The sequence below is a fragment of the Narcine bancroftii genome, chromosome 8, assembly GCF_036971445.1.
Source record: "Narcine bancroftii isolate sNarBan1 chromosome 8, sNarBan1.hap1, whole genome shotgun sequence".
NCBI lineage: Eukaryota > Metazoa > Chordata > Chondrichthyes > Torpediniformes > Narcinidae > Narcine > Narcine bancroftii.
Window position 1 is genome coordinate 161,649,131 of NC_091476.1, and position 17,711 is coordinate 161,666,841.

Consider the following 17,711-nt stretch of genomic DNA (forward strand, 5'->3'; position numbering starts at 1 on the left):
TGGTAAGGATTGTAGATCTCCTTTGTTGTGTGAATGCATTGGATGGTGCTACCTACTTGGTCATTGGATAGTGCTACCTACTTGGTAAGGTTTGTGAACAAACCAAAAATCAGACATAGAAGTCATTCTTCAAACCTGGCATATTTTAGTAGAACAGTTGGACATCAGCTGTTTAAGATCAAGGTCAAGCAGTTGAAGGAAATCAGCTGTGATTTTAAATTTAAGTGCAATTAAAAAAAAATTATCAGACATACAGCACGGTAACAGGCTATTTTGGCTCATGAGCCCCTGCTGCTCAATTGACCTACACCCCCAGTATGTTTTCTTTTAAACGGTGAGAGGAAAATCCACACAGACAAACATCTTACAGATTCTCAAAGACAAATTTACACAGGTAATGAGATCTGCCAGTCAGTCTTGCAGAGGGCACACTGTCATAAGGGAAAAGACATCATCATAAAGAAAATGTTAAGAATGCAGAAGGTTGTGGAATTAAAGACAAATCTTGGAAAGAAAAGTAGATGAAGTGTTTGTGGATAGGCCTAGAAAACAAATGGGAAACTAAAGACTGCACTGTGTAAAATACCAATGGAAACCCAATGAAACAAGCTGCGTTTGGAAGTAGACTGGAGATGCTGGCAAACCAAAGCCACACATAAAATGCTGGAGGAATTCAGCAGATCAGGCAATGTTTCAGGCTCAACTTCATCAGAGGGGAATGAGCTGCCTACTGAAGCATTATTGGAAGAAATTGGTATCATTACACTTTCAGGGAGGGTGTCAAATATATTTAGCCTGGCATAAGCTTGGTGGAAACCAGAGGGATCCAAGACGAGGTGTAGACATAAAGGTGAGGGCATCCCCAAAGATAGAAGCACTAATTTCACAAACAAAACAAGGGCCAGATCAGATGGTTAAAGACTCCAGTGAAAAGACAACCCTGGCTTTTATGTTAATGGTCACCTATGCAACAAGTCTGAAGGAGAATAATTACCCAGCAGAGAAAAGGAAATGTAAAGGAAACATGTGGAGAAGATGGCATTTGATGAATGGAGGGCAGAATCTGATGGCTATACTGTACGTCTTGGGACTTTCTGCAGAGCTGTCTCTTATGAAGTTGAGATTGTTTGAGGCCCAGCTTGGGCTTGGCTGATGCTATCTTTATCAGAAATGTATATTATTAGTATGAAACATTGTGTAGAAAAGCCCACCAAGGTTAAATAGGCTAACCAAACCAGACTTGATTCCTGAAATAATTCTTTAAATCATTTTAAAATTTCCCTATGTAATTGTAGGGGCAAGAAACAGTGCCCAGTGATCATGGATCACCATGCAATGGAGGAAGCATTCCCAACTTGGGACTGTTCTGCCTTGACCCTAGCAAGAATTGAGGAAATGGAAAACATGATTAAAAGTCTTGATGATAATACTGTCAATGGTGTATACCAGGAAGGGGAAAATTGAAAAAATCTCTGCATTGTATTTTCTCTGACAATAAATCTGAAATCTGAAAGAGATGAACAAGTATACAAAATGGGACCTCAAGGATAATTATCCTTGATTATAATCAGTTCCATGCCTGATAAATGTCACCTAGATGAACAACAGGAATCACATCATCTGCAGCTAAAGATCTAGAACTTATCAGTATCAACCTTTATCAGACAGGTACCTTATTAAGGGATACCTTCAATCAAGCTAAGACAGAGATGCTTTTTGACATATATTACAAATTTTTCGATAGAGGAGCAATTGAAAACAATAATCCCACTTTTTACTGAGAGATCACTGACTCCTCCTCAACCAGTGATTTCCATGATGTACACTGGGCCCTTGTTAGCTGTTTAGCCTATCGTGTAACTAAAATCCCATGGAAGGGAGCCCAAGCAACCATCACAATGGAACCAGCCAGCATACATTTTCTGCTCAGAACTGTCAAACAATCATGAAAAGAAGGATGCAAAGGCACAAAAAAATCTGCTAGTATCGAGGCTGTGATAGGAATGAAAAATAACTGATGGTAAGTGATAAGAATGCAGCAATCTCAGCATTTACTACATTCCTGAATTGCTGTTCTGAGCTGATGGTATTTCTTTTACCCCACTGAAAAACTGACACATCATATTAAATCTCAAACTGAACTCAATCACATTAAAAGATCACAAGATAAAGGAACAGAAGTAGGCCATTTGGCCCATCGAGTCTTCTCCGCAAATCCACCGAGCTAAACTGTTCTCACTTCTAGTTCCAATTTCTTGCCTTTTCCCCATATCCCTTGATAGCTTGACTAATTAGATATCTGTCAATCTCCCTCTAAATCCCCACAATGATTGGGTCTCCACAGCTGCATGTGGCAACAAATTCCACAAATCCTCGACCCTTTGGCTAAAGAAATTGTTCCTCATCTGTTTTAAATTGGTCCCTTCTAATGCTAAGACCGTGCCCTCTTGTCCTAGATTCACCTACCAAGGGAAACATTCGATTCACATCTCCGTTGATGACCTGCTCCCCAACAGTTCTTTTACTCTAAGCCAGGGGTGGGCAACTTTTAAATTTATTCATACAGCATGGTAACAGGCCATTTCGGTCCACAAGTATGTTCTGAGGATGTAGGTTAATTGGGTGGCATGGACTCGTGGTCCGAAATGGCCTGTTATTATGCTGTGTCTAAATTAAAAATTAAAAGATTGCCCACCCCAGCTCTATGATCTCTCATCACCCCAATCCAGTACAGCCGGTCCCCTCATGGGCTTATCAGCAAGCTGCTCTCAAAAACCATCTCATAGGCTTACTACAAATTCTGTGTTGAGAGCCAGTCCCAATCTACTTGCATGTTAAAATCCCTCACGACATTGCCCTTCTGACAAGCCTTTTCTATCTGCTGTTGCAGATCATGGCTACTGTTTGGAGGTCGGTAAATTACAGCCAATAATGTCTTCGTACCCTTGCCCATTTAACTCAATCGATCCTATGTCATCTCTTCCTAATGATTTAATGCTGTTCCTGACACACTGCCCCCCCTCTGCTGACCTGCCTATCCTTTCGAATGTCCCTTGGACATTCAGCTCCCAATGACATCCATCCTTTCATCAAGACTCTGAGGCCAGAACATCATACCTGCCTATGTATACCTGCACTACAAGGTCATCCACTTTATTTCTAATGCTGCATACATTTAAATACAAAACCTTTATCCCTTTGTTACATTCAACTTAGTGCCCCTATTGCATTGCAATGCATCCCCATGGTTGAAATTTTGCCCCATCTTCCACACAAACTCCCTACATCCGTCCCTACTTGTGACCTAACCACTGCTTCTTCAATTTGGTTTCCACCCCCCTGCAAATCTCATTTAAACCTTCCCCAACATTAGCAAACTGCCCTGCCAGGTTATTGGTTCCCCTCAAGTTCATGTGCAACCCTTCCCACATATTATGGTCACCCGTTCTCTAAAAAAGGATTGCAATGATCCAGGAAATTGAGACCCTACCCCCTGCATCATCTCCTCAGCCATACATTTGCCTGCACTATCTTCCTGTTCTGACCTTCCCTAGCTCATGGCTCTGGATAAACCAGAGATGACCACCTTGGACGTCCTTCTCTTCAGCCTCTTTCCTAACTTTCTTTGCAGGACCTCTATCTCCCTTCTTCCTATGTCATTGGTACTAATATATTGTATGACTGATTATCCTCCCCCTTAAGAATATTCTGCATCCACTCAGAGACATCCTGGAATCAAGCACCCAGGAGGCAAGGCACTATCTTGGAGTCTCTTTTGCGTCCGCGGAATCTCCTATCTGTTCACCTATCAAGTGCCCTATGACTATCTGTCTACCTGAATTCATCCTTCCCTTCTGAGGCTCAGAGTCGTCCATAGTGTTTTGGTTTGGCTGCTGCTGCCTGGCCCAGGGAAGTCATCCCCCCAGCAGTATCCAAATGGGTACTGAGGGGAATGGCCACAGGGGTACCCAACATTGCCTGTCTTGTTTCCTTCTCCCGACTGTTACCCAGCTTCCATCTTCCTGCCTCTTAGGTGTGATTCCATCCCTGTAACTTCAATCACCCCCTCTGCCTCCCAAATAATCTGGAGTTCATCCAACTCGAGTGATAAGTTGAGTAAGCCAAACACAGTGACAATAATTTTATGTTTGACTCATGAGTTCACCGTAGTTACATTGGAAGCAAACTTGATCAAAAAATGAAGCAAAAACTGGAACTTTCTCTTTTGCACCTGTGCTAGTTTGACAGTTCAAAGATGATGATTCCTGTAAATGTTATTTTATACACCAACTGCTGTAGAATCTTGATAAACACGAGCATTCAAATTCGATTTTTTGTTTACACGAATATCAACATTAGGGACACATACCTTAAAATAGAACTTCGGATCAAATTGCTCATTCTTGCAAAAATTCTGCGCTACCAATAGAAAGGTGTAATGCATGTACCACAATAAACAGAAAATGTGTCCACTTCAATCTCTTGAATAAAGACCACAAAGACAAGTAAAGCAGTACTTAGTAATTTTTTTTAAAGTTACTGCAAGCACATTTGTTTTTGAATACAAAAAATGAATGTTTGACTCCTTGGTACAAGTTGGATTGTGGTATCACACAGCGACATGGTCAGACTAAATATTAATAGAATATAAATACGGCTGCTCATATAGTCCCAGTGGTCAATTCAAATGAACAAAAAGCAGCATAAAAAAGTGAGAAAGGCCTTGCTAGCAATTGCTGGTGTGACCCACAATGATCATCGGCTGCTGTTAAAGTGTCCTTTACACTGCTTCAAAGATAGCAATATTTTTTTTTACAACTTGCATGTACATTTTTTGTCATAATGGTTCGTGTAACTTTCAGCAGGCAAAAAAATGAACAACCTTAAAAATAAGTAAAACTGTACATCGCTCCATTTCTTCCCACTTAAATACTCCGTGAGGTATCTGTGATTTCTAATAAACACTGCAGCATGTGTCTTGCATCCACTGCAAGTTAAATTTTTGTTGAAGGGTCATATCCTATATGCAAGTTTTATTTTTAAAAAGCAGTAGTTAATAGAACACGAACACATTTAAATGTTCTTTTTTGTTAAAAGCATTCTCACTTCCCTCTGATAGAGGCCGCGGGAACAAAACATGGATGTTTTATCTACATAAATATTCACATGAAAAACTTTTTAACTTACAAAAACAAAAAGTACAATGATAAGGCAGCATTAGGACCACAATCAATCTTTTATGTTAACAACAGTACTTTTTATGTAGAATATTATACATCTGGTGGCTTCTGAAAAGAGAGAGAGAGGTGTGTATGTGTGTGTGTCTGTGTGGGGCTTGCATTATCTTCTGCTGTTTGTATTTTTGGGGGTTGTGGTTTTCTTTGAGGGGGTTGGAATTTTTGAAGGCTTTGCGGAACCCCTTCTTGAACTTGCTTGAGATCCTCCTGTACTGGATTCAGAAATATCTGAACACATTGACTGTGTCTCCAAGACGTCAAAGTCAGAAGCGTCACTGCCTCGCCGACTGTTTGCCCTGCTACCAGCTCGACTTCCAGCACGACTTGTTGGCCTACTTGGTGTCCTTTTGGAATCTACTAACAAGATAAACAAAAGTCATTCAAGGGATCAGCTGAACATAGTTTTAAGCAAGATAACCCTAAGATGACCAATAGTCTTTCCCTGCAAAATGATCTTCATTTTTTGTTCCAGAGTCTGAGACAATCATAATCCTTTTGTTTCCCTCTCTCTCATTTTCATTCTTTAGAGATCCACCCACTGGTATCCTGCTTAACTAACCATTATGAATTGTGAACCTTTGGAAAGTGGTAATGACAACTGAACCAACATTGTCCCCACTAGATTTACAAGGATCCACTTTTCCAGCAGGGAGAGTTAGCTTCTGCTTGCTTACTTTCTATTGAATTAAAAGATGCAAACACTAAATTAGTACATGCATTGACAAAATACATCAACCATTTGTAGCATATGATTTAACTCAATAGATCCAACTTTGTGGGGATTAATCACTGTAACCTTGAAGGGAGGGTTACATAGGGGAGGTCATGTCTCACAAACTTGATCAAATTATTTGAGGAGGTTACAAAGATAACTGATGAGGGTGGATGTTGACTACATGGACTTTTGTAAAGCATTTCTTATGGTCGGCTAATTCAGAAGATTAAGTCATATGGGAATTTTGTAGCTTAGATTCATATTAAATGAGAATTGGGTAATGTTGAAAGGGTGTTGTTGTGACCGAGGGTTTGTAACCAGTGGTATTCGGCAAGGATCAGTGTTAGGATCAATATAAAAATAAAAGATTTGGGTGAAAATGTGGGTAGCTTCGTTATCACTTAAATTGGTGGAGTTGCACATTGAGAAAGTTGCCAAAGGATACAGCAAAGTATAATCAGTGAAAATGTGGCAACCAAGAGTGAGGTGTTGCATTTTGGGAGGTCAAATGCAAGAGGAAAGAATACAATAAATGGCAAGACCCTTTATAGCATTGACGCACAGGATTTTGAGCTGAAAGTTCGTCGCTCCCTGAAAGAAACAACACAGTGGATAGGGTGGTAAAGAAAGTCTCCAGCATGCTTGACATAATCATTTGGGGACTGAGTATAACAGTTGGCAAATCAATTTGCAGCCGTATAAAAATTTAGTTCGGCCTCGTTTGAAAAACCATGCAGTGTCACTGGTCACTGAATTTTGGGAAGAATGTGCTGGCATTGTAGAGGGTTCATAAGAGGTTAACCAGGATGTTGTCTAGATTGAAGAGGTTTAAATTGAATTGGTTTTGCTGAGGGTTGTCTGTTGGAGGTATATGATTGTGAAGGGGGATAGATAGGGGTAAGGGGTTAGAATCCTTTTCCCAGGGTGGAAATGTCAAATACTAGAAGGCATTAGTTTAAGGTTAATGGGAATGTTTAACAGAGAGAACTTTTCTTTTTAAACTCGGTGTCTGGAATGTGTTGTCAGGTGAGGTGGTGGAATAGCAATATTAAAATAGACACACAGACGGGTTATGGACTTTGTAACGACAGATGGGATTAGATAAGATTGGTATCACAGTCGATATCAGATATTTTAAAGTGAAGGGCCTATTCCTGAGCTAGGTACTATTTTCTATACAACTAATTAGTTTATAGTTAAAGTATATGTGACATTCTTAAGACGTGACAATTTGTTTGGGAAGATTTTGAGTTGTTACGTGTTCACTATTCAGACTCAGATTTAATAGTGTGTATCTGATTCATTTATTCACTATCCTTCTCCAAATCATTATTTCTCCAAAAGAGTTGCTAATGAACAATAATTTTAGGATATTTTGTCAATATAGTTTTTAAATTAACCAAAAGGATGGTGGTCAATGACATTTAACTCTTGTTTTTCTCTCTCCACAGAGGATGCCTGATTGGCTGGGTATTTATTGCATTTCTGTTATTCTGGCGCAGGTCAACCAGTTCAGGTGTTGCAATATGAAATAACATTAATTAATCACAATTAAAAAACAAGGCATTGGATGATTAAAAACTTTGGCATGAAAGAGGAAATTATAAATGGACTGCTTGCCTATTCTTTCAATATTAAAGACAAAAAAAAAACCTGCATAGATGCAAATAAATTGTACAATTATTTAGAAATCTCAATTTACGTTCCTAACAAAATCTATTTTTATTTTTGAATTGTATTCAGATTTATGTTAAAATAAAAAACAAATGTTCTACAAAATTGGATGAACAAATCTGATGTCATTAACTGCTCACTGCTAAATACGCATTACTGTTTCCAAACAAGTTATATCCCAATAATTAAGAAACAAAAAAACCCAATGATAGATATGTATAAAGCATTCCTTTTTCTATTTTAAAAACACGAGATGACAAGAAACTTTTAAAGACTTTTGAAATGTAAGAACATTAAAAACAAACTCAAATATATTAATTAGGAACACACAAACAATTTAAAAACAATTGGAAATGTTAAATGAAGCAAAAAAATACATGGACTGAGAATATACATTGATAGTAATAGATCTCAGGTCCTGTAACAGATCTGACTGGTAGACAATCTGAGAGGCGATGGGTAGAAAACACAGGGAGTCTGTGATGGAACACGGTGACAGATTTGGCCCTCTCTCAATGTGAGCACACATGCCCAGGATTTGGGAATACTGGTCATAAAGCAATATCTTAAATTTTCTTTTATTTAACAAAACTACAATTGCAAATGTGACAAAATTTGAGTGGGAGTACAAGGCTCAAGGAAGAAGATAACCCAGCCCCAACCAAACTCAATTTAACATACCCAATAATTTTCTGAAGATGATTTCTTGATCATCTTCAGAACTCACCAGTTTTGCTTGACTTAGCGGCAGCAGACACATTTCCATTATCTCCAGTGAGTGAAGCCTTACTGGAGTGGTAGCTTGGTCGTCTGAGTTTACTTCCCTGGACAGGAGTCACCTAGTTTGAAGTATAAACGTTTTAAAGTGCCAATTAAAAAATGAAGAATAAACATCATTCCAATAGATTACCACATTACTTATAATTGATTATCTTAATTTTCTAGTAAGTCCAAATGGATTCTTGTCAATCAAAATAGGGCAATTCAGATGGATGTACATCATTCAGGAATACAGAAACCTTTTTCTTCATAATTTTGTGTCACCAAAACCTTGTGTTCTTTAAAAATCTACAAATCCCTTCCAGAATCTGAACCTTAGTGACAGAAGTATATGATAATATGATACACTGGTTCACTGTGGATTTAGTTGACAGCAAGCTTGTGAGTCATTGTTAATCTGTCCAGCCAAATGCATTATTATCCCAAATCAACTGGAACTTCATTATGCATGTTATTTGGCAAATTCATTTATATGACTGATGGAAGATCTTATTCATATACTAAATGAAATGTATACTTTAATCATAGAGAAAATAAACACAAATTATGCCCAGAAAGTAACATTTTGCACCTCGTTGGTGGCAATACTTAATGCCAAGAGAACTGATGATTAATTCAACACTAAAGCACAGCAAGTGTCAGCTAAGCATTAAAGATAAAAGAATATGCCTTCAAGTCTTGCTCAAGATCTTGAGCATATAATCAAAGATGCCTCTTGCACAATTATAGAGGGAAAGGGACCAGAAGTGATACCTTCCAGATTACATGTTAATTGGAGCGACCATCCACTCATGGGGCCATTCAAAAGAGGTATAAAGAATTTTCTGGCATCTTTCTACCACTGCTACCAAATCGGATCCCTTCCTATTTACCCATCTTGGGATCGTGCACAAATTACAGCAACATCCTCCTTTCAAAATGATTTACTGCCTTTGGAAAGCCCTGGGCATATTGTAAAGCCACATCAATCTATAAATACACAAATCATATTAGACAACGAACAAAATACTGTGCAGAAATTTGGTAATCATATTGGAAGAGCTACATGTATATATTTAGCAGAAACACACATGATAGTAAATTCTACAGGATGAAACTGGCTCTGGCATGTCAAACATATTCAAGAGCAAACATATTTTAGAGAGTTGTCTTTGAACAAGTTCCAGGCAGATAATATTACATTGTCATCTCATTAACTTGTTGAAAATATAGATGTGCTGTCAATAACAATGAGAAAATGCAAATCAACATGAGAGTAGTCTTGAATTCCAACTTGTTCTGCATATTTTGAGTATATTACAATTAGTTTTGTATTTCAGACTTAGAAACATAGTTCATTCTGACTACTCTACAACTTGAAAGTCCTCAGAAAAATTTGTCCCAAAAGATTCTGATGTATTTAACTAATTTAAGAGAAAAAGCATTTCATTTGGTACATGGATTTAAAAGCACACAATTTCTAGATTATGACAAACAAACAAGATGAAAGCAGATTCTATGACAGAGTAATGGTGTAATGTAAGTGCACCTGCTCCCCATTAAAAATTGGTTACAGGTTTTTAAAAATTATCTGATTTCAAGGCACTTGCATTTAAATTTCATCAAGTCCACCAAAAACAGACAGTCATCTTCAACTCTGCTTTGGTGATTCTATTCTCAGCACTTTCCAGAATTTCCCTAAATGAGTTCTCCCTCATGAGATTTTCATCACCTTCCAAGCAATTTCCTTCAGTGTGGAACAAAAAAAACTCTTTATGAGCACTTCATGAGAGTAAGCCTTTTGTTTTCTGTACTACAATCAAAAATAGACTAAAACAATTTAAAACACAATTTAGAGAGAACAAGGTACCAATTCTTAATTTCATAACTGATTAGCCAGAAAGATAACTATGCAAATATTAAGATTTTCCAGCTGCTTCAATACTCCAATCTAGTTATAACTAAAGGTTCAAAATGAAATGAGGTTGGTGTATTTTTGAAATAAGTATTTGGAAACTCAGGAACAATGAAGGCCCATAAAAGGTGTAATCCAATGAAGAATCTTGATGAAGCTTATAACTGCAATGTTGGTCCCAAACTCCAGTTGCTATTTAAAGAATTAAAGGCAGAGACAAAAGTAGGAATGCCTGATTTGGATAACAGTGCCTGTTTTGATTGGGAGCATATTCTCTGTTCACGTTCATCCCTTTATTTTGTGCTTCATCTGGAACCATGTTTTTGGATTAATTGTGCTGAATTAAAATAAATCCAAATGAGATAAATTAACCAAAATCTATGTTATTTATCTGTAGATATTTCTTCAACTAAATGGAGTTTGAGTTTCAAACAAAATCTTGACCCTAAAGAGTAAAAGTATACTTTTCTCACAAAGTGCACATATTTCTACAATTAAAAACATTATCCTAAGTAACAAAACTTAGCATGACAATTTGACTATTCTTAAATATTATTTTTCAATAATTTCCAAACAGCGATTTTTAATTTTACACAGGATCACATATCTCAAGAGTAAATCTAAGTACAATCTGATGATTTAACTAGATAGCAGATGCAACTCATTGACCACTACTCTGTTATGTCATCAGGTCTTCTACTATCTTTGTGTGTTTTATACTGTACCTCAATGCTGGGGATCTGGAACACATGTGATTCTAGGCACTTAGTGGGAGTAGAGGCTTTACTGTTTGTCAACCAAGGTTTGTCATAACAACGTGTGAAGGTCTGGGGCGTCTGTGAGGTGGGAGAGGAAAGCAGGATGGAGTAGGAGAGGATTAGAAACAAGATGGACACAGATGGTGAAAGAAAAGGGATTAAAAGGATGGGCAAATGTTAACATAAAATTAATGTTGAACAATGAAATGTTAAAAATCACAAAATAATACACAAATGCAAATGAAAATTAAAAGAACTGAAATGTAAGAAACTTGTCTGAACAAATTAACAAATTTCAAGGATAATTTGCACCCTTATAAAACACTGAACAAGAAACTTCCTTTCTTCATAAATAATAAATTGAGGTCAAATGCCAAACCGTTCCAGTGTTCATAAATATATTAACCAAAAAGCTGTTGCCTTTACCTTCCCTTTGAAAAAACAGATCTTTGTAGGGGTTAAATTTTTATACAAATCTTAATCAGCCCAGATGTCTAGTTTTTAAATGAAATTGACCAAGAAAGCTTCATTAATGTAGTGCATTAAAAAATGCAGGTGACAGAAGTCCAGTAAATAGATACACAGACCTCTATCTTGGCTGTGTTAACCTCTGGTCTTTTCAAACACTCTTTCTTGTTCAATGCAAAGGTGATATTACCATTTAAAAATGAATGCAACAATAAAATGCCATGGAATGGAACATGATAAAGAAATGTGACTGGTTTCTCTGTACAGAACATCAATTATTTTACAGAAAAGGAAAATAATGAATTTATTGCTGTGGTCTTTTGACGATAATATATTGTGCATAAGTCTGACATGACATCAAACCTTGCTTTGCGATCTTCTTGCTTTGATGTAATTTTGGACCAATGAGAGACACTGAAGAGATATTTTAGCAAGACAATTTTCTGAAGAGTACATGAATATTTAACATTAAAATTGCAGATCAATTTATTTTGAATAAATAGTGGACATGAACATTCATCCATTTTAAATGTCATATTCATTAGATGATTTTTTTGCATATTTACACATCTGAATATTGAGTTTTTCCACCTCTTTTACTTTTGACTCAATTATGGGATATGTCTGAGTGACTATGTAGCTGAGAACAGCATTACCCTACACTAAGTTTACCATCAAGCTTTTAGTTTAATGTCTCCAGTATGCATATTGTTTTACTCCATCTTTGCCAGAGTGATGGTATATTTTTGATATATTTTATTTTGAAATAAAAATAATAGATTAAAATTATAACATTTAATTCAGTTTTGGACACCTTTTAGACTTGCTAAAATCAGAGTTTATAGGTTAACACTATATGAAGAAATTGAACTTAAACACTGACCTTGCTCCCAGTGGCTGGAGTCGCAGGTGAAGACGGCATGGATGTGCAACTGTGGTTACTATGGCTGGCACTGGAACTGGATCTGGTTGGAGATGCGGCCCTGGAAGAAGGTTTGGATTTGCGACCTCTCATCCTGAAGGGAGCCATGCCCAGAGTGGCTCCCTCTGGTAATATAAATTTCTCTCGCAGTTCTAGATTTGTTCGTCCTCTTGCTGAAGGAAAATAAACACAACAAAATAATGAATTCAGTCTATTTAGCTGTTGCAGGCGAGCATACAAAATTAATTCAAAACATCTGCTCATCTAAGTTCAAGAAACCACCTTAAAAGTAATATCAGGACATGAAACTGTTGATCATGCAGAATGAAAGCTTGCTTTACACCACAATGGATTTAAGCAACATAAATGCATGAATTTAGATGGTAGAGATTAAATGCAATTGCAATATAGTGACTAGTTTCCTCCAAGAATAGTCATGACCTCAAAAATTAAAATTCAATCCAAGAAACAAATAAATGTATTCAATTAGGGGACATCACCATGGGACTAATTGGTTTCAGTCTCCAAAGAGATGTGACACTTTGCGAGAACAGCCTGAGAGCCAACTCAATGTTGCTGTTCCTGCCGCGCTATCATGCACTTCCTTGGTCTCAACACAAAGCAATATGATGGCAGACCTTCCCACCTGGAGTAAAATGTACACGAGTTTTATAATGACTTTTAGAAAAATGGTATTCTCTACTGGAACAAGTGTTTTTTTTTGGGGGTGGGGGGGGGAAGGTTGTGCTGAATATTAGTATACTTTTATTGGTGACAACTCATCAAATTTCTTTTCCCAGTTATCCCCAACCCCCCCCCCCCCAAACAGATTACAAACCAACATAGTTTTGGCTAATTACTTTGTAGCACAATCCTTTCTGTAAAAGGGACTGTATAGGATTATAAAATAATCATTCAACAGCTATATGGAGAAAATAGGTGAGTCTCACTATCTATCTAGCGTTACTGTCAGCAAAAATTAATCGGCTGGAGAAAGCCGAGTAACATCAGTAGGAGAAAAACAAAGGTCAACATTTTGAGTCAAAACCCTTCATCGAGACTTGCTGAGTTCCTCCACTTTATTTTCTGCTCCAGATTCCAGCATCTACAGTCTCTCATATGTCTCTAGCCTTGCCATTAGCTGTTTATTCAAATGGGTATGCTAAACTGACCGCACCAATACTACTTGAACAATAAAACAAATCTTATCTCAGTGAAGCATAATTTAAAAAATGCAGAGCAATTAGGATGTAATGAAAACATTAAACTGCCATTTTAAAGATGAGAATACACAAATGAATGAAAACAAACTACGTGAAATTTAAGTATTTAGTGCATTCGCTAATTTACAAATTCTATTATTGATCACAATGAAAAAACCACATTTAATCATGGCTAAAGTCAATGTACAGATTCTAAGAAATTCCCTTGATATACAGGATCCACTGCTTTAGGTAGAAATGAAGACTTCGTCATTGATGATACTAAAGCAAACCCTGTGGAAATTAACACCACCAATACTATATAAAGAGCATGCAAAACAGATAAAATAACTAGAGGTTGGGAGCTATTAAATTATGAGGTGGGGAATTTTGAATGATATGATAAAGTTATTAAATAAGAAATAAAGCAGATAAAACAATAGGTGGTAATTAAATTTAAACATTAAACATAGACATACGACATGGCAACATGCCCTTCCGGCCTACGAACCCTGTACAATTTGAAGGGTGGGAGGACCCAGGAATTCCCGGAAGAAACCCACACAGACATTGGGAGAATGTACAAACTCCTTACTAACAACATAGCTAGCTGATTTTGTTTTTTCAATATATAATCAATGGCTTTAGCTTCCTGGTTATCATCTCTAAGCATATTTAGATATAAATGATAAAGGATTTTATTAATAAAACAACATAAAAATACAAAGAATATCCAACAGAACTTCAAAAATCTTTTGTCACATAATGGTCAAGGGTGAAAAGTGGCACATGACCAGAGAATACGATGGCTAAAATGTCTAAGTCTGGTTTTGTGTTGTGTAGATTATAAGGAGTAAAGTTACAAACAAGGAAATTGCAATACCATCATTTAATTTATTTTGGTAGGCCAAGGGAGTGCGTGTGTTATTATTAGAGGAATACAGTGGAAATTCACCCAAACATGTGGCTTCTTTGACCATGTTCTCCTATTTAACAAGATCTTGAATGATTGTACAGCTGTTCTCAATCCACTTCCCTGCCTGATCCACAAAAACGTTGATTCTGCAGCCTATTTATTTCATTCTATGCCTTAATATCCATAGAGCTCGGAGATAAAGAATTTCACTGTTTCACCAGTTCTCAGAGAAGAAATTCCTTCAGGGCTCCACCTTTATCCTGAGATGATGACCCTCCCTCAACTTTCCTATTAACCACCTGTTAGAATCTGATCGGTCCAACCTCCTGAACCCTTCCTTACAAGGCAACCTCCAATTTCAGAAAAGTGTCCCAACATGAAACATTGATTATATTATCCATTTCTTTCCATATATATCTTTGCTCAAGATTCCAGCCTCTGCACTTATTTACTATGCTTTTCTTTCATCTGTGCCACCACTAAGAGTCTTAAAATTATGGAAATCTGAGGAACTGGTTCATCTTCTGTAATACAGGTATATATTAAGAATGAATTAGAATAGTCCTTTTGTTTCAACTCTCAAAATTTGGTTCTATTAATTTCAGCGTCACTGAATTTGGGAGGAGTAACAGGACATTATTCATGCATTAACCAGAGATGAATTTGCAACACCACCACATTTTAAAAAATCTAAATAATCCTTAATAAGGGAACACATTAAATTAACAATAATTTGCAAAAGATGAATTTATCTGCTTAAGGAGTGTACGGAGATGACCAAAGAGTATAAAACTATAGAATGGGAGACCTTAATTATCTCAATTGGTATAAGTGTTAAGGCAAGAGAAGGTGAAATTTTAAAATGTGTCTAGAATAATTTTCTGGTCCAGTGAGGAAGGAGGTATGACTGAATCAGACTTTGGGGATAGAGGTGAACCAAGTACATCAGGTATTGGAAGGGGAACACTTAGGAGATGGAGCTTATAAGATCCACATGAGGCCCAGCGACAGAAAAGTCAGATGAAGAACCCACAGTAAAAAATAATTAATTAGTGTTATGGTAAAAACAATTATTTCCACATGCAAGTAAGTAAATTGCTTGTCCATCTAGATACAGACCACGCGCTCTAGGTCTTATTTGGTCATTTTACGAGGTTAATTCTGACCAACTCTTTCCTTTATTGTACTCTAACAGAAGCCAGACTCTCCATAGATACGTCTTTCAGTTAATGAAAGACTTTATTGTCTGAAAAGAGATTGACAGTTTTCTTGGAGAAGAAAAGGCTGAGGAGAAATTTGATGGAGGGGTTTGGACAATGTGGATAATAGGGGACAGTTTCCTTTAAGAATATAAGAAACAGGACTGATCTGGCTGCACACTCAGCTTTACTTACCCACCTTTTCCCCCAGAAATGTAATTCCCCTTCTATGTAAAAATCTATTGGCCACAAGTATAAAACTAGTTAAGAGAATTACGAATTATAAACATTTACTCCATGCCTTACCCACAACAGTCCTTACTACCTTATGGAGTAATGTCCTGTCCATAAGCAAATAAATATGATGCAGAAAAGTTTGCATGGCTACGGTGAAAGAATTGGGAGGGAGGGGGGGGAAGGGGTGGTTTGCAACTCGAGAATTCCTCTGGTAGAAAGGTGGCACAGATATGCTGGGCAAATGGTCTCCTGCTATGCTGCAACTATTCTATGATTCTACCAACATTTCATTGGTAATTGCTAAGAACCTGTTAACCTTGATGATTAATAAATATTGCATTACTTACAGCAAGGAATCTGCATGAGAAGGTTGATTTCACCTTCATGCAAAGTGAAATTTTGTGCTCCTCCAATATCTAATAAAGGGAAATTTATCAAACCCTCTTTCTCTGGCCCTCTGCATTTTTTGATGTGAAATAAAATATAGCATTTTAGTACATGAGATAGGCAGCAATAACAAAAGAATATTATATCTGGCATCTTTGTAATATGCGTACAATATAGCTACCTATTTGTTGACCATGGAATGCATTACACTGATCCAGCATTCGTGAGCGTAATTTTATTCAGATAAATTGTTGAGTTTAATTCATCTTTACCAATCTGCTACATTTCATAAGTTATAAATTTTCTTTTAAATTTGTTCTGCCCTAAAAATCTTTTGTTCCCCCACCAAAATTAATAAATAGCTATACCAATAGAAAGGTGAAACAATTTAGATTCAACATTAAAAATTATGAAAAGAAAATAATCTAGCCAGACAAGTTAAAGCAGTGGTTTACAAACTTTTTCTTTCCACTCACATGCCATCTTAAGTAATCCCTTAAGAGCACCTATGGCATAGAGATTACTTAAAGTGGATTGTGTGGAAAGAAAAAGTTTGAAAACCGCTGCGTTAAAGGAATACATCTTTGGGTCAATCTGTGTTACAAGGTTTGCAGGTACAGTGCTCAGTCAATCCAAATAAGGAGCTACATTACTAAAGTCTACACTGCTTTTTTCATAAATAATCTTCAGTTGAGCAAGTGGTGAGCACTTTACGTGCAATTTGGAAATAGTGCAATTGGCTAAGCACACAGTACAGCCTGGCTCTTCACTTCTTAAAAGAAGAAATATTTATATTTGGGTATTGAATCAAAATGTATGTTTGCAGTCATTTGCAACATACTTCCTTGCGATAGAGTGTGTGCCTGTTCTGTTATGTGACAATATGGAAGAAATAGAACAGACAGAAACATAGAAGCAACCTCTTCTTTTACTTTGGCTCTTCCAATTTAAAGGAGTAAGAAAATGATCAGATCACAAAATTGCCAATGCCCTAAGCACCCAGAATTCTTTTGATAGTTTTGACCTTCTTTGTCCTAGTTTGAAAAATAACAACCTCTGCTGAACAAAGGTAGTTTAGGAGTAGATGAAATATAGAAGTCAATTAAACAGAAAATCACATTTAACTCTGGAAATTGAATGTCACACACAAGAATAAGAGCAACCCAAATCCTCCAGTAATATTAAATGTCGGTCGTGTGATGCTCTATGTTAAGAACAAGTAATATGCAAAGGAAACCCATCTCTATGATAGGTCAAACCCTATCAGATCTAAACCTTCAACAACACTTTTTTTTCTTTTCTAACACTTGCAATCATCAATT

At 36.8% G+C, this 17,711-nt stretch overlaps 1 protein-coding gene and 1 long non-coding RNA gene across 17 annotated transcripts in view; one reads left to right on the forward strand and one right to left on the reverse strand.

Annotated features, from left to right (window-relative positions):
- Positions 1-12,647, forward strand: part of LOC138741517 (uncharacterized) — a 115,424-nt gene extending 102,777 nt beyond the window's left edge. The window contains exon 3 of one of the 2 annotated variants that reach the window (XR_011343549.1): positions 12,421-12,647. This is a non-coding gene — a long non-coding RNA (uncharacterized lncRNA). Of the gene's footprint in view, positions 1-7,403; positions 7,601-12,420 lie in introns of those variants that run through there. The other variant, XR_011343548.1, reaches the window with a different exon arrangement.
- macf1a (microtubule actin crosslinking factor 1a) overlaps positions 4,512-17,711 on the reverse strand; it is a 535,539-nt gene continuing 522,339 nt past the window's right edge. For 7 of the 15 annotated variants that reach the window (XM_069895723.1, XM_069895722.1, XM_069895724.1 and 4 more), the window contains 4 exons: positions 12,410-12,621; positions 11,026-11,136; positions 8,354-8,465; positions 4,512-5,594 (listed from right to left, as the gene is read on the reverse strand). In XM_069895723.1, the coding sequence (XP_069751824.1) occupies positions 5,341-5,594; positions 8,354-8,465; positions 11,026-11,136; positions 12,410-12,621 (689 nt within the window). In that variant the 3' untranslated portion in view covers positions 4,512-5,340. The remainder of the gene's footprint in view (positions 5,595-8,353; positions 8,466-11,025; positions 11,137-12,409; positions 12,622-17,711) is intronic. The other 8 variants (XM_069895733.1, XM_069895734.1, XM_069895729.1 and 5 more) reach the window with 3 other exon arrangements.